The sequence below is a fragment of the Haplochromis burtoni genome, unplaced genomic scaffold (genome assembly GCF_018398535.1).
Source record: "Haplochromis burtoni strain Fernald_Lab_line unplaced genomic scaffold, NCSU_Asbu1 Contig_15, whole genome shotgun sequence".
Classification (NCBI taxonomy): Eukaryota; Metazoa; Chordata; class Actinopteri; order Cichliformes; family Cichlidae; genus Haplochromis; species Haplochromis burtoni.
In genome coordinates, this window is record NW_024582376.1 from 1,168,304 (window position 1) to 1,192,086 (window position 23,783).

Genomic DNA, 23,783 nt, shown 5'->3' on the forward strand with positions numbered 1-23,783 from the left:
ATAAAGTGGCATTATTCTGGAAAACATTGCAACAACGCAAAAATAAAGAGAATAAAGAAAAATGGATGGCAAAAGATTTGTTTTATAGTGTGTGTGTGTGTGTGTGTGTGACACGATGTTATTGTTTCTATTAGGTTTCTACTGCCCACTGGGGAGCCCTGCTCCAGTCCCCTGTCCTAAAGGAACATATGGTCCACATGCTGGAGCTGTGTCCATGGACAGCTGTCTGAAGTGTCCTGCCCATCACTACTGCCCTAGACCCGGCTTGTATTCCCCACTTTCCTGTGGTCCAGTGGCTCAGCAGCCTGTGCCTGGCCAGGACAATTGCATCTGTCCAGAAGAGGGACAGAGTTTTCAGGTGTTGTTCACTGCCTTGTTTTGTTGAAGTGTTTTTCACATGATTGAAGGATCCACCTGGGTATTTGTGTAGATTGTGGGTTAAGTGTATCTATGTGTTCTCCCCATTGTTTTCATTTGACTTCATCTGACACATCACAGCTTTCGACAGCGCTTGTCACACACTTCCTTTATTGTCTTTTGAGTTCATCCATTATAAATGAAACCCAAGGAAGAGCTCAAATTTCTCAAGCCTGTATTTTTTTGTGTTAGGAAAGCCGTGTTCCAGTGTGAACACTTTTATAGTCGGCAGAGTATCTTCCTCACTTTCCCTCTGAAGCATTCGACAGAACAATCTGTAGCTTCAAGCTCAATAGCTTCTGATCAAGTTTCCTCACTTCAGGGTCAAATTTCCTAGCCTGCTGCAGTGCGCGCAGGTGTTGAGATATTCTTTCATCAGCTCAGACTAACAGAAATGAGATTTGTCTCGCTGTCATATCGGTGTTTGTGTATACAGTTGTATAAAAAAGGAAAGACAGGAAAATCAATGTTCAGACTGAGCAATAATAATACTCTGATATGTAGTAAGGTTCAAAGTGCAGTGTGTCTGTGTGTGTCAATGAATGAAGGAATGAATGAATGAGCACTTTGGAACATTAGGTAACAAACTGACCACAGCATGAACTGCTATCCCCCTGAGTTTTCCACAGGCCAGTGATGGACGTTGCCACTGCACCATCGGCTATCAAACCACCGGAAATGGAGACAAATGTGTACAACAACAGTACGATGTCTGCAGAGACAGAAAAACTCGCACACAGTATGGAGACTGCCTGGACAGACACCAGTGGTCATTTCACTGTAGTCAGCAGGTTATGCATTGTGCAATCATGTCATAATCAGATGTATACAGTCAAAGTAGGGCAAAGGTTCCGCCACAAAATGACATTAGACAGGAAACTCATGCTCAAGATATGTGACACAAGTTCAGTTTTAAACTGCAGCCTGTTTACAGAACACACTGACTAAACATATTAAGCAAGGCTAATGAGTACAAACCAGATGTCTTTGCCCTCTCTTACATGAACCTGACAATAGTTTACCTAGCACAGACTCATATTAAGTCCACTTAGCATTAAACATTAACTACTGCATGAAACTCTAACTTCATTAGCAATGCTTTCACTGTTCTTTCTGTTTAGAAAGGAGACCACTAAAAACTGTGAGCTGATTCTTGCTCTGCCTTTTTCCTGCAGGTGTGCCATACTGCAGAGGACTACCGGGGTTTTGATGGGGAGCTGGGCCTGTGTATTTGTAGAGAGCCTCCTGGAAGAGCTGCATGTGGAGGCCTTTGCAGGAGCAGGCCAGCTGCTGAACTGAAGCTCCAGTGCGAGACCAATGGGGAAATGGGACTGGTGTGGAGCTATGACAATCAGGTGAAGAAAGGAAATTGCAGGTTCATGCACTGAAGCACAAAAACTGTGCGATAACTATATAATGTAACATTTACACTGAAACTATCATATGATGGACAGTTTTTAGGTATAATATGCACGCATCTATGCGAAAACCTCTTTATTTCTCCAAAAGAGAAAGCTGCAGACAGTGTTGCAGTGACCTATTAATGGCAAACACACTTATTGTGTGTGTTCAGGTGTCGAGCATCTCTGGCAGTGTGCTAGAGACAATTTTTAAACAGTGGGACTCCCAAGGGAACCTGCAGTGCAGCAGCCAGATCCAGTCATCACGTCCTGTCTACATTGTTCAAACAACAGGTGGAGACGCAGCCGCACACAATGCCTTTTATGTCCTGCACTTTATCGCTTTGCAGCTCCCCCTCTCTTTCTCTCTCTTTTTGAGAACCCTCCCCCCATCTATCTGTCTTCTTCCTGTCTGATTGCAGATGCAGGCTTCCTTGGCCTCCTCAGCGGCCTCCCAAAGGAACTTGAGCGACTGTTTCCTGACACCGCTCAACAGGATTCTCAGAGCTCAGCTGGTGTGCCATAATAAAACAATCTTTTCACATCATGAAAACACAAATGAATGCATGAGCAATTTTACCCAAGTAATTGCTGCAATAATGAGGGCACCGCATTGTGGATTTTCAGGGAAACATTATGTCAGTATTAGAAACATCAGTCATGGAGACACAGAAATGGAGAGAGGAGATAAGGCTGATATTAATGGAAAAGGAAGAAGGCCAAGCATAAGTGGCGTTTTGAACCCGACAGCATGTCTCCATTTGGGTGATGTAATACTCTTCACTGTCAGCCCACGTCACTATCCCCAGTATGACATGTAAGCCGGATACTTGTTTTCATGCCCATTTTCTCCTGCCATTTCTCTGTTTGTACATTTTCTCCCAACTCGCTTATTTATGTCTTTCAGTGACAACTTGTACAACACAAACACTGACTTTGACTGGGGCGCATTCAGACAGTTAAAAGAAGAGCTGACATTGTCATGGACTCCTCCTAGCTGCTTTGCTGTGGTCTTTAGCCAGCCGGGAGTATATGTCTTTACACCGAGCAGCCATCAGCACAAACATTTGGTAACAAACTTTACAAAAATACACAGTTAAGCTCAGATGTTTAAGGACTCATCATAGTCATGGTTATTTTGGGGATTTTTAATGATTTCTTTGAACTGATTGTGAAGAGTGGGACTACCTCCAAGGTCTTCAACCTCAGATCAGCAGCTAGATGGTTGAAACTTGGACAGAGTCGAGTGCTCCATTGATGACCCCAAACACACATCAGAACTGGGTTTGATATGGATAAGGCAGGCTAACATTAAGCTTCTGCAATGACCTTCCCAAAGCCCCAACCTCCACTCTATTGAACATTTGTAGAATATATTAAAAGCTTGTTCCTGACAGGAAACCAACCAGTCTAAATTAACTATTCTGCCAAGAAGAGAGGTCAAATATCCAGAGGGAAAAATGCCATATGATTGCTGTTGGCTACCAAAAGCTTCAGGTGCAATGAACCAAATAGTAGTGTGGGTGTATGTACATATTTGAAGTCTTATGTTGCTTTTGACGCTGTGTGGATTAGAGATAACCCAAAAGAAATTCAAGCTTGTGCACTAGATTCTTTGTTTTTAAAGTCATTAAACATGTATGCTGTACAGTCATGTCACCCTGGAAAAGAACAGTTCAAAGAAATCATTAAAAGCCCAAATTGCCACGACATTTATGCACATGATGAGTGGATGTTAGCTTCTGACCGCAGCTGTGTTCTTTAAGCATACCCCATGAAGCTAGTGTTATAAGCAGCTACACCTTGTTAGTAAATAGCTATTAGGTAATCCACATTTGTTCCATCAAACAAGGAAATTTAAGTCTTCTTCTTCTTTTGGCTGCTCCACTTTCTCTATCCCTTACATCCTCTTCCGTCACATCAACCCTCTGCATGCCCATGCCCATCTCCATCTTGTCTCTAAGATGCTGAACTTAAGCTTTCTCTGTGATGTACTCATTTACAATCCTGTCCCTTCTAGTCACTCCCAACAGAAATCTGAGCAGCTTCACCACCTCCAGCTTGGCCTCCTGCTTCTTTGCTGTCTCCAAAATGTGCATCATAGCAGCTCTCACTACTATCTTGTAAACTCTCTGCTGTCCTTCTGTCATAAATCTACCCTACTTGCACTCTCGTCTTTACCTCTCTTATACAATGTAATGTAGGTAGTTTAAAAACAAATCCCAATCAGTGAAGCCAAACACGATAACTTCCTTGATGTAGCAACAAGTAAATAGTAAGTTCTCTCTCTCTTTCTGCTATGCCACGATACTCTAACTACTTATTTCTCATTATTCAGTATGTACGAGTGATGCCTGCGGGTGGCCAGTGCTATGAGCCTGGCTTTTTCTTCCCTACCATCCCACATCACGTGACCAGGTTGGGAATCAGTAGGAGACGCAACCTGTTACTCCGGCCAGACTGGCTGGTGACCGTAGGAATAATGTTTGGAGCTGTGGTCATCCTCTGTTTATGTGTGACAATGCTGGTTAGTCTACATACACAAGTATATATGAAATATAAAAGTATCACTCTAATTGATGAGTCTGTACTATGTAGATCCTGTTTCGTGAATATGGATGGCCAGAGAAGGAGCCAATCAAAGCACGGTACCGCTCGCTGCAGCTGGCCTACCAAATGGATGACTACTCATCAAAAGGTTCAAGGGTGATCTCACAGAGAAAGACTCATCGAAACCAACAATCGAGAACAACTCAAGGCTCCATTCAGCCAGGTGGAACATTGTAGACGTAAACACTTTGACACTTTACTCATTCGTCGAAACCCTAAAGCCCAATACATTACATAAATAGCATGGTTTTCTCCACTTCAACTAATGCACCTGCAGAGTGTACACATATGGCACTTGAATGAACATGAAACGACACACTGACACATTGAGAACCCTTGTAACATCTTATGTAGCACCAGCAATGACCCTAAGGTGAAATTTCCAACCAATCACTGCTGAAAAAAAACCCTCTTTACATGCCTGATTTCTCTTTGATAGTAAAATCAAAACAGCCCACATCCAATCCAATCTATTTATAGAGCCCTTATAAAAAACACAGTTTTGACAAAGTGCTTTAAAAAGCACCAAAATACCCCCCAAATCAAGGGGTAGCAACGTAACATGGGCAGACAGATCATTCCACAATAACTGAAAAAGCTTTAGGAACTGCCAGGAACAGCTTGTCCATGGACATCAGTGATCTTTAGGGAACTTATGGAGTTCCCTCAAGACCTTATTACTTCATTTAAAATGAATTCTTATGCCACAAAATGTTACATTTTCATATTAAAATACCTGTTAAAAGGGAGAAATAAGTACCTGCTACATGCTTGTAAAATGTGAAATGTTTAGCAAGGCTTCTGTGTGTCTGTAAATGAACAGTAGAGAGGATGTTGCAAAACATGCTTACGTGTTTCAAAAGATCATATAATGCTATAACCTATCAAAGTTCACCTTGAAATAAGTTGGATGAGTTTTTTATATTGTTGTAATCCTTTTCTTTTTTTACAGCCTCCACAGACGCCTCGGAGGAGTTCTGGGATTATGAACACCAGGTGGATCTGGAGGCATTCAACAGCAACACCTTTTACAGCCTCCTGCTCAAGCAGAGCCTGTCTGTCACTACACGACTGGGACAGCTCACCACTGAGGTCTGCTGCTGTTAGTTTAAATGCCAATCAATCACAAAGCATGTCAAATGATAAACGCTTACTCTCTTGTCTCACTCACACACACTCATGCCTATTCTCTCAAGAAACACACCAGACAAAAGAGTATTCTCTTTTGCACTCTTAAAATAAAAGCTGCATATTGAATATGCCTATATTATTGGTTTATGAATAGGCAATAAATAATTTAGCCCTCAGGTGTCTTTTTTTTTCTTTTTTAAAATGAAGCTTCTTTGCAGGGAAGAATACAAATGTCTGATTCAGTCTGATTGGAAAACCTAACAGCTCCCGAGTACAAACTTTCAGTAATGCCCCATTGAACAGGACATTTTGTGGAGAATTCACAGCATGTGCCATTCTACATCCAGCACGCTTTGGGAACCATCTCTTGCCAAAACAGAATATTTGCTGTAGTGAACATTTGGAAGAGAGAATCTTATTTTTGTGTAATTTGAGAAAGAGCAATTTGGGAATGTTTGGAAAAGTTAAGTTATTAAAAAAACAAACAGATTTTGGTTACAGCCCTCAGGGCAGCTCAGGTGTTAAAGATGTAAGTGGAGATGGAACATTTTGCACTGATGCACTTCTTGCAGCTTGCATTTCTCACTAGTGCTATTTAAATGTGTGGTTGTTGCTTTGGGCTGTCAATAGATTATCTGCTTATGACAAACACTTAATGTTTTCTTTTTGTCTCCAAAATACGTGTTCATCTAGGTAAAAGAGCTATACCAAGGAGTGCTTGGGAAACTGCAAATACTCCATCCGCGTATGATCGCTGAGGAAAAGCCGGGGGAAGGTTATGCGATGTTGAGGAGGGAGATTGAACGAGAGGTGGTGCGACGAAAATCTTTGGCCTCACAGCTGAGGACACTACTTGACAGTCAGCTGAAGGTTTACATTTTATTAAGCTGCATATACATGTCAAATTATATTCAAATTTTTAACAAAAGTTTTAATAGCAAGTGTAGCATCAGATTGAGTAAAGTATATTTAGATAGCATCGCTCAACAAGTATATACTTTCAGATGTAAAATTATTGCATTAGCAAGGTATACATGATCAAGTATGACTGGTTTTCTTCAGGTTCTGAGGCGAGAGCAGCAGGCCCAGTGGAGGATCCACAGTGTGTTCACATCTCGGCTCAGAGAGTGCACCAGACTACTGTCTAAGCTTTATAGTAACAACCAGACTTCCACTGAACTGTTCCAACAAATGTAAAGCTTTCATTTGTTCAGTTATTCAAGTACAGCCATGTGAAAAAGAAAGAGCCAGGTGTGTGTTTACTCAGTACCCCAACAGTGGAGGTCCCAACAAATTCACCCCAGGGTCTGACCAAAAAACCCAGGAGCCACATATCAGACGCTACAGACCTCAAAGTTTATGACAGCACAATTAAAATTTATAGAACTGACTGACTGTCCTTTGGACTGATGAGTCCAAAGTAGTGATGTTTGGACATAATGCTCATCACCATGTTTGGTGGAAACCAAACACAGCATATCAGCACAATCATCTGATACTAACTGTCAAGGACAGGGGTGGAGGGGTGATAATTGGGCTTGTTTTGCACCAACAGGATCTAGGCAACTTGCAGTCTTTGAGTAGACTCTAGATGGTAACATAGATGGCTGAAATTGGGTAACATAACAGGACAATGATTTTCAGTGCAGCAGCAAAGGTACAAGAAATTGGATGAAAAAGAAAAGAAGGCGGTGCAGTTAGCAAATCAAAGTCCTTAGTGAAATACAAGGGTGGGACCTTAAAAGAGCTGTCCATAAATGAATACTCAATTATTAATAATCAATTTATTCAGGTTAAAAAGTGATTCTACAAGCTTTTGAATTGTGGGATGTATGTCGTTTTCCACATGCATAGAGTCCTGTGAAAACGTTCTTTTTCCACATGACTGTAGTAACGGGGAACCTTAGAGTTTAAGGGTTTAAATTCCCTTGAATATTCAATTTGCTGTCTCCCATCTTCAGTTTGATCCAGAGGTTAACATCACTGGTCGATGAGATGGGAGATCTACTGTCGGCAGAGTGCCACCGTCAGGGGTCTTGGGGCTTGTTGGGCGAAGGTATAGGAGCCAAACTGTTGTGCCCTGATACTGGAACTGTCCTTACCAAAGATGACATCTTTGGTGAGTCAAAACTCTTTCATTTGTTTATCTGCGCCTATGTTTCTTAAAGAAACTACACCATCTGCTGCTTATTAGGTGCACTGCAACATGCAGACAGACTATGGCTGAGAAAAGCTGGGTTAGAATACATTATTGTGTGAATGTGTGTGTGAATGGGTGGATGACTGAATGTAGTGTAAAGTGCTTTGGGGTCCTTAGGGATTAAGTAACGCGCTATACAAATACAGGCCATTATTAATTTGCTAAATGTTAGATGATGTATCCAATAAATACACTGTATGTTTTTGTTGTAAATCAAACATAGCTGTGTAGCCACATAAGGCTGTGGATTTAAATTTACAAACAGTGTGAATGGGTTTAAATGAAAATTTTATTTAGATGATTGATCACAATAATCTCCTCTTCTGCTTAACTCCAGATCCTGATGGGTCCGTCCGTGTCTCTGGGGCTGTTTATTGTGATTCAGTCACAGGCCTCATAAGGCCAAATGCTCACAGCCATGTGCTGCTGAGCAGCGGCCACACGATGGCAGTGCCGCCTAATTTCTTTGTTCATCCACACACCGGTAGAGTTCTGCCCATTGCTGGAAACGTGGCCTATGATCCTGCCAGCTCTACATTAGTTTGCACAGCTGACCATTGTACAGGTATGAATTGGCTGTGGGTTACTGAGGAGGGCAATGCTAAATAAAACAGTCAAAGAAAAAAGATTTCATGTGAACTTAGTTCAGACTTTTTTTTAAAAAATAAATAAAGAGCCCAATCAATCAATCTTGTGTTTATGCTCAGAAAACACAAAACACCAATGGCAATCTTTTGTATTTTAGAGATGAATAAATCTAAACTCACCAAGAGTCATTTTTAAAACCGTGCTATTAGAATACAATTAATAAAGAAGAACATATCATTTGTGTTAAACATGTTACAACCTGACCAAAACATGCTGTTTCTACAAATAGAAAACCTAATACACTGGGATCCTGGTCATTTCAAGCAGCAATGAACTGAATCAAAATGAATATTACCATTTTATGCTAAAAATAGCTCATGGAAAATAACTTATGACACGCATTAAAGATTTCTGAAGAAGGGCTCATATGGTTCATGAAACATGTCTGAGACCTCTGCATTAAAAAGCAATTATGTGCTGTTTTTAAATGATTCCAGATGACAACAGGAAGTGGGATAGTCCTCTCCTTCCTTTCATTCCTTACCCGACCTCCTGCCACTCAGACCAGCCTCTCCCCAGCACTCACCTCAGAGGCCTCCGACCAGGCCAGAGACTGCAGCTGGGGATTCCCATGGCAGACCCTGACAAAGGGGTCCCAGTACCTATTCTGGCAGTAACCATTCACCCCCAAACTGGGTTAGTCTACACTCTGGGAAGAATCCATGTCTGCCCTCTCACCCGCTTACCACAGCCTATACAGATTGGTTATCCTATGCTGGACTCCAGGACAGGGAACATTGTGCTCACCGTCGGGGTGAGCTTGGATCCAATCACAGGTTAGAGCTGCTGGAGTTCCCGTTACACTCTAGAGTACATAACTTCAGTCAGACAAACTTGTTCTGTGTGCCTCTGTAGGAGATGTGCTGCCAGTAGGTGGAGTCCTGCTGGGTGAGCCCTTTGTTGAACCACTGAGTGGGCAGATGGTGAGAGTTGGAGGGGCAACCATACGGGCTGGACAACTAGTGCCCCATGCAGGAGGATATCAAACTTTATTAGAAAGCAAGGTGCTTAATTAGACTGATTGCTTTTGGTTGCATTTACATAATAAGTATCGATATGATAAAAAGTAACTGTTTCTATGTAACAAAACAAATGAAACAGATAATAGCAGATGTTTGATTCAAAAATAAAAACATTTTTGGAGTCAGAGTAAGATTTGTGTCTCACAGGTTCTGGCAGCATTGTTCAAAGTACTGAATGTGCTGAAGCCACTAACTGAAGAGTGGGGTTCAGATCAAAGTTTGCAACATGTGCAGTCCCAACCTGGCAGTGACAGAGGGAGTAGTCAACAAGATCATCTTCTCACTGCAGCCAAAGAGCTCCAGCAGGCCTGGGGGAGGAGTTTGCACTGTCAACTACAGCTGCAGACCAGGTTGGAGATCCTGCAGGAGTGGTCCATGGGTCTGCAGCAGGATGGAGGGACTCTGGGTGAGGAAATACTTGAATAGTTTGTTTTGGGCAGTACAAAACAGTTTTAAAAAAAAAACATTTTTTCTTCTCTCCTTTTTTTGTTGTTGCTTCTTTCTCTCTTGAGAAGCTCTTATCTTTCACCTTTAGGTGCTCTCTAAACTTTTAGCTTCTCTAAGTTTACTAAAAATACATTTCTCCACATGGAAAAAAAAAGTTAGCATTTCAATCTCCTTTTTGCTTTTCATCTTAATCTTTGCTCACCATCTTCCACAAACAGTCTGGTTGCTGAAAGGAAAAATTACGAGGTGTTGGTCTCTTACTCAGCATATTGAAATGCACTTATTACTAACTTCAGAAAATCTAATGAAGTCATTTCTCAGAGAAGAGAGATTCAGACTTGATATTGGAGCAAATATAAATGGTAAGAACGCTGAAATACACAGTTCTGTGCAGAGGCCAAGAACAACCGAAGGTTGCATAAGCATACAGTTTTACTTTTATTTCTACAACCTACACAAGAATGCAAGGAGTAATAGTTACTAATTACTGATTACTTCTCCAAGAAAGTAATCCTGTTACTTTACTGATTACTTATTTCCAAAAGTAATTAATTACTTATTACTTAGTTACTTAGATTACTTAGTTTTAATTTTTAACTTTATGCACACTGCATCAAGCAAAAATTAAATTATACGCAACAGTTTTTCACCTGAAGAAATTTGTTTAACATTTAAACCTATTTTCTGCATATTCGAGCATATAAATAATGTTTTGTGTTTATATTCACTCTTTCAAATAGATGCAAGTAAAAGACAGCAAAAAATAAATAAAACCAAAGATTCCACAGCACAAAATCCTGTCACTTTTACATCTAGTTTCACCTGTTTAGCAGGAGTGTGGTGTGGTGCTGCAGCGGTCATGTCAGTGGGGGGATCTGGGGGTTTCTCTGTGAATTTCACATTCCCGTTACAGCGTGCTCGGTGCTTGCTCAGATTTGAAGTTTCCATTTTTTTCTGTAGAAAAAAGTTTTATTCCCACGCAGAGTGTACATCAGACACTAATGTTTGTGTCACTTTTTACGGAGTCAAACTCAAAGTAATGTCAGTACTTCCAAGCTTTAAGCGCTGCACGGTCGTACTCTCTCCCGTGCTCCATATTATCCATTGGTGATCTACACACGTTTGTTGTTGCCATGGACGTTGCACGCTCGTACGTCATTGTCATGAGACACTCTCACAAACAATCATGGTTTAGTAACGCAGTTACGCAGCCTGTTTATGAGAAAGTAACAGTAATCTAATTACTCGTTACTTGAAAAAGTAATCGGATTACAGAAACACGTTATTGTCCATCTCTGATCACAAGATACTAAAAACATAAAACAATCAAAATGCTTATAATTGATGAACATGGTTAAAAAAAATCACCCAAAGTGTAAGTACTGATAAAATGTTGTCATTACTTTTGGTTTTTGTTTAGTAGTCATGGCAACCAAGTTCTGTACATTCAGGAGGCAATTAATGAGTTTTTAATTGAGGCAGGGGAAGAGGCTGTTGAAATATTTGTAGGGATGAGGAGACAAAGACATGTGAAAAGGCCTATATCTTTTAAATATAGATTTATTTCTATTTTGTATTTACTTTTGAAAGTTGATGTAAATAGTAGGGGTGAACGATACACAAAATTCACGGTTCGGTTCGGTTCGGTTCGATACTTTGGTGTCACGGTTCGATATTTTTTCGATACAAAAAAAAATGTTCATGCCTTTTTAATTTGTCATTTATTAAAATTATATATTTTAACTCATAAGTACAGTTTTTAAATTTAACCCTAACCCTTGTGCGTGTTTTTTATTTTGACAGCGAATGCGCACCTGCGGACCACTTATGTGCAGCCCTGGTTATTTAGCTCGTCATATTGCAGCCACAGAAATTCTTTTGTCCATGAAACCATAAAGCTGCACTTTCTTTTTGCCTTATAGTCTGATTTGTCATAACTTTTCCGTTTTGTGGTAAGCTTTTCTTTGGCTGTCACTTCTTCACCCTGACCTGTCTTATTTGGCTCAGCAGAACTGAAATATATATCCTGCTGCTTTTAACACACGCACTCACATAAGCTCAGCGATTCTCTGCGCGATCAACCTCTCACATGTTTAAGCTGCGGGGAGATTTCACTTGTCATGTTTGCATAGTAAGCTAACGATTGATAAGACGATGTCAGAGGAATTGGTGCGAAATTATCATCACTCACCAATCAGTGCTGTCGCTCTCTATACACAGTTCGCGCGATTGCAAAGTGAAAGCAAAAAACAAGCGCAAATTCAAACGCGATTTCAATATGTCACATATTGACAGTGGCTCACCGATGCCAATGACATAATTACCCAGCTACATTTCCGAAAGAATGCAAAAGCATTGACATATATTTTTCCTTCCTACAATAGCCGACGGGCAGGGCAGAGATAGATTTTGGTAGCCCGACTGGAAAAATCGCTAGCCCCGGGACGTCGGGCTAGCGATATTGCGAGCCCTGTATCTGATTGAGGAATCACTCATCTTTGGAAAAGAGAGTTTATTACAGAGAAATGCTCTTTCCAAAATAAAAGCTATACTATCGCTTCTTCTGGGCTATATTCTCAGCAGCATATTAAACATATCAGGTCCCCATAAGGAGAATCATGTGCTAACGGCTGTCTAAATGACTCGGGTAAAGTTAGTAGCATGCTTTGTTGTTTTTGTCTGCTTCCACTTGTCTTTGCACTAGGATGATGTTGGCGTAAATGTGCAGTCATATTCGTTTGTTCCCACTAGTGCTGTCAGCGTTAAATCTCGTTGAAATAGTTAAGACCACACACTGGCGTGCACAGATAGAGACGAGGTGGTGCTGAAGCACTTGCCCTTTTGCCCTCAGTCCAAAAAAGTGCCCTTTTGAAAGACGTGATTTTTTTTTTTTTTTAAAGCTGCGCGATTTAAAAAGGTGTGAAAATAATGGCTTGATTTGTGCCCCTTCTTCAAAGACACCCGAACCCTGTCGCTTTTTCACTGTCACCGTGTCACGTGAACACGCTTGCAGTTCATTTGTTGTGAGGCGTGTAGCAGCGGCATGACATAGGACTACTTGGAGTAGGCATAGTAGGCTAACTATAGCGACTGGGAGCCACGGCGGACAACACGGCAGCTCTTTCCCTTCCCAACCAGTCAGGTAACCCATGAATCGAGTGAAATTATTCTGTTTGCCCTCTAAGACCAACCTGCAATTGTTTTGTTGTGAAGTAGCCTGTCAGAAACTGCACATGACAAACTTTGCCAGCTTGCCCCCTCCATCCATCCATATGGATAAACAAAAAAACGACACATTTAAAATGTAACCTAAACCATTTAGGCAACCCCACTCTCCATCAATTCCGACCTTTTTGCATACACTATTGAAAATATCACGTTATGCTATAGGCTACATGCCGTTAGGCAGAGGGCTCTTTTGAGCCCATTTTTCGTTACAAATTTTAGGATGATCTCACGGAAATCTGTGAATAAATACAAAGTTTTCAAACTGAAGTCAGTGACGGGAAGACATCACACTTTTTAGAGATGGAACTGCAGAAAAACCTAAAACCTTGACATGATTATGAATAATAGAATTATGGACGTTTCTCCGTTTTTGTGGATTAGCCTTTCCATAACTAACGTCAACTACTGTCCTACTTTGGTAAGATTGAAATTAATGTCTTTGACTGTCTTTAGTAGGTGTCTCCTGTGAGAAAGTTAGAACACCGTCCAACTGTCTAAAGATGCAGTCTTTAGCCTAACTGGTTGTTACTGACTCAGCGATGCTCGCAGACATTTACGCACTGTGTTGTGACCTGATTGTGACAGAACAGTGACGTTGTTATTGGTAGTTTGAAGGGTACGGTGTTGGGGGTGGTGCATGTTAAAAGTTTTGAGAAGCACTGGTTAGACATGTTAATTTTTTTTGGTGTAACATATTGGCAACATTAACACATTAATTTGCTAAAGGAAAAATAGGCAGTTCCCAATTGCCTGTGAAAACGACCATTCTGCCCTGTTCTTGTAATGACCACAGTCAGTCTTAGTCGTTCTCATACATTTTGGTCTATTTATTTACTAATTTCAGCAAGCATAATGCCTAGGAAAGAGGCTGAGAAAGGAGAAAATAAAAGTCAAATTGCATTTAACCTGTGCGATTTTTTTATTATAAAAAGAAAAGGTTTTCCACATATGCAAAAAGTGCCCTTTTTTCCCCCTGGAGCACTTGCCCCCCAAAATGTCTGTGCACGCCACTGACGCCACAACACGGCAAATCTCCGTTAACGAGCTACCGCGGATCGCCCCGTGCATGGGGCTGGACGGCCAACACGTTAACGAGCTAACTGCGCTAACACACTAGTTCCCACCCATGTAATTGAGCATTGCGTGGCACATCCAACATACTGTTTTACTTTAGTCCATGACTCGCTTACCTTCAGGGTCATACGTCACATGAAAACCAAAATAATTCCAAACGCCAGATCTGAATGGGGTGGGAGGTCATCCATGTTGCAAGGAGAGCTTAACTTCTGTCTCGCTAGCTTGCCCTGCGCTCTTCCTTCTGACGATGCTGTCTGTGTTGAGCGCTCAGTGGATCTGCGCTCGACAGTGCAGCCTAGGCGGAGTAGTCGAACACAGATTCACTGAGCGCTCAACACAGACAGCATCGTCAGAAGGAAAGTTGATAAAATAAATTACAAATTTTGTATTGTTCGATACATATGCGTACCGAACCGAAAGCACTGTATCGAATGGTTCAATATCGATACGAATATCGTTGCACCCCTAGTAAATAACTTAAGTTACAATCAAAGCAATACCTATGTTTGTTTGTAGGGGGCTTAATGTGATCCATCAGGGAGTCAGCAAAACACAGGATTTATTTCCTGATATAATTAAGCTGCAGAAAATTTCTGAGACATTCTGTTTTTGATCTAATCTTGTGAGTCATTTAGTGATCTCAGCATGCTAAGGTCACAGGCTTTAACACCCAGCTGCACCAGAGTATCGTCAGCGTAGCAGTGCAGAGAAATACCTGATAATTGCATGTCAGGGGAAAATGAAACTGAGAGATAAAGTGGGAGCAAATACAAAGAAGATTTACATAAACTGTAAATGTGAAAACAAGTCAAAGTATATTTAGGCTCCACAGCTTGGATTTCCCCAAGTGTGCAAAATGAAACTCATGAGCTAACCTACTTTTAAGACTGAGGTCAAAATCACCAAAGCAGAAAAGTGTTGCACATTAGTAGAAGTAGAACACAGAGACATGCAAAGCCTAATGTATTTACTGCAAAAATCAATGGTGTGGATATTAATTGGCACCATTAACAGGGAACTGTTGATTTTAAAGGTATCATCATAATAGTGTATTCATACTTAAAATGCATGAGAGTATAGTTCGGAACTTTGATAATCATAGAAGTAAAAGTGTCCAAAAAAATAATACAAAAAATAACATAGTAGTTTTTTTTTTTTCAATTTGTTACCAGTAATTTGTAATGGAGTAGAATTGAATCTTGACAAAACAACAGTAAGAAAGAAGGTTTCTTTGATTTATTAATTAGGAAAAACTTGAATTCTGATAACCCTTTGTCCCACCAGGGGTTAATGTCACACAGGCAATACAATTCACATTGTCACACTTTTTCTTCTGTGACAAATTACTTCATATAACTGTGAACTGTTGTTAGTGGTGTGAATCATCCCTACCATCATGTCGCAAATATGAACTAATGGTGGTGGTGTGAATCATAGGTTTGCAAGGTGTGGGGTGCCTGAGTCACACTCAATTCCAAATTATAGATGCCTAAAATGAACCTTGTTCAACCCACGTTTATTTTTGCACAGCCCATTGTGATACACACCCCTCAAAGTCCATGCTTTTGAAAACAGGAAGATGTAGCCATTTTATTTATCGTATTGCACATAGGAATATGCACACCATTTGATTTGCTTTTTGGGTGTTTCTATAAAAAGTGAGTAAATATCTACTGCTGCTGAAAACAAAGGAGAAACATTTCATGGGTAATTTGTCTGTCCATGTCTGTTTTCAAAGTTTAAATTAGGCTTTGGAAGTGAAGAAGAGCTCCAGGACAATGACACTTACTAAGTTAAAGTTGTTTTTTTTTTTTTTTACACGACCTTTATATATCACAAGGAGCCTGTCTCAAAAAAACAAACAAACAAATAAATAAATAGATAGATAAAACAAAGCAGATATTGCACACACACACACACACACACACACACACACACACACACACACACACACACACATATATATATGTATAAATAAAACACAAAGCATTTGCTAAGGACTGAGTACATCTTTCAGTTATTGGCTCCTCGTTAGTGGAACAACGTTAATAACCCATAAAATTTGAAGCGTAATATGGCTTTTGGAAATGAGTCATTAGCCCAAGGAGAATGACTCATGCCTCACTTTTTTCATATGACCTTTTTCCGACACCGAAAACAACCTGAATTAAAAAACCTTGACCTAAAAAAACTTATGAAAAAGTGTTTTGGTGATATCGTTCATGTGTTGATTATTAGAGAACGGTTAGAATCAAACATAACAGATTTTTCACAATTTGAGAAATGAAAGTGACTGTTAGTTTAATGGCCAGTGTCTGTTTTTTTTTTTTTTAACTGGAAATTAAGAGACATTTAACTTTTTACAGCAGACAGGCAAACCTCTAGTTAACCTAAGTAATGTTAAACCTCTAAGCTAAATTTGGCTGCTGTGCCGAGAAGTATGCTTGACCTTTTGCTGCTATTGGTTATGTAAAAGAAACATATTACCTTGCTGCAGATAAAGCATATTTATAATTCAGTATGCACAAGAGCCAGAAATAATCCAGTTTTGATTTACATAGTTTGTATTGCAGTCTCCTGCAGGCATGGAAACGTGTTTCTCCAGTAGTACAAAGTAATTAGAAATGGCTGATTGGTAACCAGAGAGAGTGTTAGGCCAAAAACCAAAAGGCAGCCTTTGTGAGGAAGTTAAACAGTTTCCTGCACAATAGGAAACTACACGTATTAAGAAATCCCAGAAAGGCTTTGCATAGAGTTTTGACGTTTACATGTTAATCTTTGAATTCAGATGTTTTTCAGTCCCACACTCACAGCTCCATAAAATGAAGCACCTACAAAAATGCTAATAAAAGAATGGGATTTTATAAAGAGTTCACTGAATTTGAGTAGTTTACATTAACGGGTTGCAACAAGACATTTCTTCCCCCCTAGACATGACAAACTGTAAGTGGCATTAGTGTACCACAACCACAACAACACAGTCATGAAGTGTCAGACCATGTCAACTTACAGAGCGAGGTCTTTAAGTGGTGAGCTACTTACTGCTTGCTCAATAACTGCACAGCTCCAAACCTTCTCTGACATTAACATCAGCACAGAAACTGTGCACTGGGAACTTTATGGCATGGATTTCAATATCGATAAATAGTTGTGGTCAGAAGTTTATATAAACTTTCGAATAACATGGTACTTAGGCATTTTTAATTCTTTTTTTCAATTTTTCCTTTTCCACAGTGGAACTATTATACTGCATACATTTTTAATAACTTTAAAAAACAAGAATTGGCCTTTGACATCCACACATTGTCAAAAATGTATTCAGGCTCAAATATATACATATTCCCTCGTGTTTCAACCACCTAGCTGTTGATTTAAGGTGAAGTTAAAGAATTTGAAGTAACCATCCTTCAATATTTCATCCACTTTGCGCAATGTACCAGTACCACTGGCAGCAAAACAACCCCACAGCATGATGCTACCACCACTGTGATTGACTGGAAACAGTTATGCTGGTGTCCCAGAAGTTTCCAGTTCATGGCTGAGTTTGGTTGAGCTTTTATGGTTCCTGAACAAACCAATTTCCTCTGGGTGGAGCTGTTTTATTTCCTCTTATGTACAATTGTTTGTGTCTACAGTTGTTGAAGTCTTGGAATCTACAGCTGCTGTAGATATAAACTGTAGATTTATATATAAACTTATATAAATCTACAGTTTTTTGTAGATCTTCAGTGAGTTTCTTTGACTTTCCCATTGTAGTTGCCACAACTGCAGTGTTTGACCTTTTTTCCTTGATAATCATTAAGGTGATTAGGTTCACTTCTCATGATGTTTAACATGTTTTGTAAGATGTTTCGAGAAATCATGATCATGTTTCATTTAAAAAAGGTTTTGTCTGCATTTATGTGTAATGAATGTAAAAATTTATTCTTGTTAACACTGGTTAAAAAGCCTTGATAGAAATATGTTAGTTGACAGAACTTGAATGATTGCATTTGTTTCTTCTTCTACAACACGCTCCTGTTTTGTTCATACCAGGAGAGATGCCTCTGCCAGGTTCAGATATATGTGTACCGGCTTTGCTAGGGGTGGAGTATCCTGATCCTTTAGGATCTGGCCTTAGTGTACCGATCCTGGGATTTCAGACTGATCTTGTTTCTGGGAAAACAATACCCCTGGCAGGGACCATGGAGGACCCAAATGGAAAAGGTATTGTGAAAACATGCTTTTGATATATAGTATAAAACCTAATCTTGTCTAATTGGCTTTTCACTAGCTAGGACTGCATCCTAATTTAGAATTGATAGCATGTCTAGGAGATAATGGCAGGTGGCGTGAGTATGAACTGAGGCTGCAGTTTGGGGAAGGCTTCAGAGGAGACTGGCAGCAGCTCCCGGGCCTGGCGGATCCCCATGTACAGGGAGTGCAGAATTATTAGGCAAATGAGTATTTTGTCCACATCATCCTCTTCATGCATGTTGTCTTACTCCAAGCTGTATAAACTCGAAAGCCTACTACCAATTAAGCATATTAGGTGATGTGCATCTCTGTAATGAGAAGGGGTGTGGTCTAATGACATCAACACCCTATATCAGGTGTGCATAATTATTAGGCAACGTCCTTTCCTTTGGCAAAATGGGTCAAAAGAAGGACTTGACAGGCTCAGAAAAGTCAAAAATAGTGAGATATCTTGCAGAGGGATGCAGCAGTCTCAAAATTGCAAAGCTTCTGAAGCGTGATCATCGAACAATCAAGCGTTTCATTCAAAATAGTCAACAGGGTCGCAAGAAGCGTGTGGAAAAACCAAGGCGCAAAATAACTGCCCATGAACTGAGAAAAGTCAAGCGTGCAGCTGCCAAGATGCCACTTGCCACCAGTTTGGCCATATTTCAGAGCTGCAACATCACTGGAGTGCCCAAAAGCACAAGGTGTGCAATACTCAGAGACATGGCCAAGGTAAGAAAGGCTGAAAGACGACCACCACTGAACAAGACACACAAGCTGAAACGTCAAGACTGGGCCAAGAAATATCTCAAGACTGGTTTTTCTAAGGTTTTATGGACTGATGAAATGAGAGTGAGTCTTGATGGGCCAGATGGATGGGCCCGTGGCTGGATTGGTAAAGGGCAGAGAGCTCCAGTCCGACTCAGACGCCAGCAAGGTGGAGGTGGAGTACTGGTTTGGGCTGGTATCATCAAAGATGAGCTTGTGGGGCCTTTTCGGGTTGAGGATGGAGTCAAGCTCAACTCCCAGTCCTACTGCCAGTTTCTGGAAGACACCTTCTTCAAGCAGTGGTACAGGAAGAAGTCTGCATCCTTCAAGAAAAACATGATTTTCATGCAGGACAATGCTCCATCACACGCGTCCAAGTACTCCACAGCGTGGCTGGCAAGAAAGGGTATAAAAGAAGAAAAACTAATGACATGGCCTCCTTGTTCACCTGATCTGAACCCCATTGAGAACCTGTGGTCCATCATCAAATGTGAGATTTACAAGGAGGGAAAACAGTACACCTCTCTGAACAGTGTCTGGGAGGCTGTGGTTGCTGCTGCACGCAATGTTGATGGTGAACAGATCAAAACACTGACAGAATCCATGGATGGCAGGCTTTTGAGTGTCCTTGCAAAGAAAGGTGGCTATATTGGTCGCTGATTTGTTTTTGTTTTGTTTTTGAATGTCAGAAATGTATATTTGTGAATGTGGAGATGTTATATTGGTTTCACTGGTAAAAAATAAATAATTGAAATGGGTATATATTTGTTTTTTGTTAAGTTGCCTAATAATTATGCACAGTAATAGTCACCTGCACACACAGATATCCCCCTAAAATAGCTAAAACTAAAAACAAACTAAAAACTACTTCCAAAAACATTCAGCTTTGATATTAATGAGTTTTTTGGGTTCATTGAGAACATGGTTGTTGTTCAATAATAAAATTATTTCTCAAAAATACAACTTGCCTAATAATTCTGCACTCCCTGTACTAATGACAGAGGAATTAATTGAAAAAAGAAGGGTGAGAATGAGAACTAACAGCTTGTAGTGCAGGTGAATCATATCTAAACCAAGAACTGGCACAGGAGCGTTTGAAGTTTAGTCCTACTCAGGAAATTTCAGATAAATGATCTCCAATTAAATTCAGTTAAACATTACAGAATTGTGGAAGTTCTGCTTACTGATGCTGTTATACTTCACAGGACTGGTGGCGATCCGTTATGGATCTCAGACTGTTGACCCAGTGACAGGGCTGTTGGCCCCAGTCGTCGGGGCAAGGCTGGATGCGTCTAGAAAAAATGTTGTGCCAGTTACATCTTCCTACTGGTTAATGATTAGAGAGCAAACTGACAGTGTGCAGGTAACAGATAGGTGTTTTCACAAATGCCCCCCTCTTCTGATGTGATATCTGATATGATATATATATTTTTGTTTCTTCCTGCCAGGTGGAGGCACTTCAAAGAGAGGTGTGTGTGCGAAACGGTTACTGGCAGCAGCAGAGGCAGCGGGAGGAAGATATTCTAACTGATCTGGACTCGACTCTGTCCCAGTGTTTCTTTAGAGTCACAGACGTAAACTCTTATCAGGTCAGCAGGAGCGGTTTCCTTTCTGGTTCTAAATATCTTATAGAGCCTTAACTCGAAGTATAGAGCAAGAAATTCAAAGGGGTTGAGCTGTTTTAACATTTACAAATAATGCAAATGAATCGGGAGCAAACACTAGAAAATAAAGTTTTCAATTTCTTTCCCTGCACTGCAAGTGAAAATGTTGTTCCTCCTCAATGTTCCTCTACATGAAGATATGAAAGTGTGTGTCTGTTCTCTGCACCTTAGAATGGGGATATGTGCATGCATTTGGCTTTTTAGTGTCATTGTGCAAATATGTGCATCTTTTTCTCATTCACAGTGTCTGTACTCTGTTTCAGGCCCAGTGGTCTGGGAAGCAGCTGAGGGAAGCAGCCATGGAGCTGCAGGATTCAGCACAGACAGAGGCCCAGAGGAGAGCAGCTCAGCACTCCCGCTTGGCTCTGATCCTGCCTCCACTTGTTCTGCACATCCTCACGTTAGGTCAATTATTTGGCAAGCTGGTAGGAGTGAATGAAAGCACGAAGGAAATTATAGTCATGACCTGCAGTGCATTTATATTCATAGCTTTCCAAAGGAGAGTGGTTTCTTGCCAGTGTCTCACAGCACACTAATTAATTAAAATAGTATTTTTCTTTTTATTTGGTTTGGCAGGCATTTAAGCTTATGTTTCTCCATCTGTGGGAACAGGTGATGAGGAGGAATGGGATCAGCAGTGTGTTTGGCATTCAGAGCTCCTCTCTGGCCTTGATAAATTGGACATGTATATGGATCAGCTGCAGGAGGAACAGGAAAAATGGATGGCACAGGCAGGAGATTGGTCTACAAACCATTATGCTACAGTAAGAACAGTTGCTTTATGGGTTATTGCTATCACTTCAGCTGTGTAAATGAGTGACACCGTTAGGCCACTTCCTCTTTTATGCCAGCAGTAAAAAATGTATGGTATAGAGAGGTTTGGAACGTCTTGTAGTTAAACTTTAACGCCAGCTCTTTGCTGTGAAAAGCACTCTCTAACACTGTAAATAACAAGGCTGTCATTATTTTTCCTGCAGGACAGAGAGCTGAGACAGAGAGAGCTGGTGGAGCAGTGTTGTTCCAGACAGACTGAATTGGAGGCCGCTCTTAATCCACTTCACTTTGTCAGACACCTGTCGCTGCTCCGTGCAGACACTGCTCAGGTGAATAAAGAACACTGAATATAAATAAACCCCTTAAAAGAAATAAAAATAGCAGAAAACAGAACAGATATTTTTATCTTTTATTTTGCTCTCTGTTTTGTTTGAACCTTTAGTAAACAGCCAAAGTGAGGTGAAAGCAAGCTTAATCTCTTCACCATCAAAGTTATGGCTTTGCTGGTAGAGTTTGCAACTCATAAACTTTTAAATCAATTCTGATAAATCTTTGATAAAACTTTGTAGGAGTGTACAGTGGGGTCATTTTAACAATCCTTCTAGGTCTTCAAGGTAAACTAGAAAGTAAAAGTAAGACAGTGAGGTGCCTTGGTTTAAGATTGGACTCTTGTTGGATAAATGCTTGGAACAGTTATCTTTTTCTGCTCGACTGTCTAGGCTGTACTGTGTGGGAAGTTTTGGTTCAAGGAATATGGCCTGGTGCAGTACAGTGGATACCAACCGAATGTGAAGATCATGGGTTTGCTTCAGCAGAAGGCTTTGCCTCTGCTCGAGAGACTGAACCAGTTCCTTGAAGAAAAACAGCCAGCTGGATTCTCCTCCAACACATGCAATCAGCACATCTCTGGTACATAATATATACTACAGATTGCCCTGAAGAAAGCACAGTTTCCAGTTAAATAAAGGCAATTTTCGGCTTTTCTCCATGCCATTGGATGTGCCAGCTTAAGATGTTTGTATATAAAGTCTTTGCATAAAACAGAAAAACCATCCATGCACTCACAAATATATGAGTTAAGTATTGGGCCCCCCAAAAATATAAGGACACAAAAAAGCATATGAACTCAACTTATCAACTTATTTCCTGTATCTTAGCAGTGCGTGACATTTTGCGCACACCTGCTTTTCATCATCTTAAATCAGGGATCTTAAATCACCTGTGACGGGTCACATGACCACAACCCAAGACAATCAAACATGACAATCTCCAGAGCTCGTGTTTATTTTAACTCCCACATTTTAAAAATGTTCTACAAAACAACAGAGGCCTTTGAGACAGCCTTATTTCTCTGTAGTACGTTGAACTTAACAAGCAATGAAATCAACATTTTATGTTAATAACAATAATAACAAATAATATTTCTGCATTTCAAACTCTCAAGGACATTTCCAAGACATAAAAATTGACACCTTTAATAATAACACAGCAAAAGTTAAAAATAAAACAATCGTACCGTGGGACTAGACCATACTAGATGATATAAAGTACAGTTAGGCCGAAGGGGTTCTTTTTTGGACAGTTTCATAGTTTTTGTAATTTTGCCTTACCAATTTTGAATTGAATAATTATTTTATTACTTTATTATTACTTTTGATTGGAAAACTAAATATTAAATATATTTATATAAAAGTTTTAAATATCAGTTTTTAATACTTGAATACTTGATGAAAGTCTTCTGCCCTGTATTTGCATCTCTTAACGGTAGAATTTGATACTGATACATCTACCTCCTGCTACATATCGCTGTTTGACCTGTTTTTTTAATAACCATGGAAATAATTCTCTCATCATTCACTTTAGTTGTCTTTTGTTGGGGTTCTGGCCATTTGGTGTTGCTGAGCTGACCAGTGTGTTCTTTTTTTCTAAATAATGTACCAGATTATTGATTTGGGCACTCTTAAAGTTTTTACTGCCTCTGTGAGAATTTCTTTTGTTTTTTTTAGTTTCTTCTCTAATGCTGGTCCCCTTGCATCATCTGTTTGGAACCGAGAGTTAGGGAATAGCAGGCCTCACATGACCTGGAGTGGGGTGGGGGCAAGCCATGTACAAAAATTGCTTTAATTCTTAAATAACTAAAACTATACTTTTGTTAATCCTGATCCTTTAGTTTAAA

General features: G+C 40.2%; 1 protein-coding gene across 1 annotated transcript in view; it reads left to right on the forward strand.

The window, feature by feature from the left end:
* The window catches only part of si:dkey-103g5.4, a 37,633-nt gene that overhangs the window by 3,071 nt on the left and 10,779 nt on the right, over positions 1–23,783 (forward strand). Inside the window, exons 2-25 of the mRNA XM_005915823.3 lie at positions 135–358; positions 1,047–1,208; positions 1,593–1,772; positions 1,991–2,111; positions 2,240–2,332; positions 2,445–2,634; positions 2,725–2,887; positions 4,156–4,344; positions 4,416–4,590; positions 5,380–5,519; positions 6,252–6,428; positions 6,621–6,751; positions 7,520–7,677; positions 8,096–8,323; positions 8,844–9,182; positions 9,262–9,410; positions 9,576–9,834; positions 18,216–18,386; positions 20,375–20,532; positions 20,618–20,758; positions 21,097–21,238; positions 21,446–21,597; positions 21,811–21,936; positions 22,327–22,516. Of these exons, the coding sequence (XP_005915885.2) occupies positions 135–358; positions 1,047–1,208; positions 1,593–1,772; positions 1,991–2,111; positions 2,240–2,332; positions 2,445–2,634; positions 2,725–2,887; positions 4,156–4,344; positions 4,416–4,590; positions 5,380–5,519; positions 6,252–6,428; positions 6,621–6,751; positions 7,520–7,677; positions 8,096–8,323; positions 8,844–9,182; positions 9,262–9,410; positions 9,576–9,834; positions 18,216–18,386; positions 20,375–20,532; positions 20,618–20,758; positions 21,097–21,238; positions 21,446–21,597; positions 21,811–21,936; positions 22,327–22,516 (4,158 nt within the window). The remainder of the gene's footprint in view (positions 1–134; positions 359–1,046; positions 1,209–1,592; positions 1,773–1,990; positions 2,112–2,239; positions 2,333–2,444; positions 2,635–2,724; positions 2,888–4,155; positions 4,345–4,415; positions 4,591–5,379; positions 5,520–6,251; positions 6,429–6,620; positions 6,752–7,519; positions 7,678–8,095; positions 8,324–8,843; positions 9,183–9,261; positions 9,411–9,575; positions 9,835–18,215; positions 18,387–20,374; positions 20,533–20,617; positions 20,759–21,096; positions 21,239–21,445; positions 21,598–21,810; positions 21,937–22,326; positions 22,517–23,783) is intronic.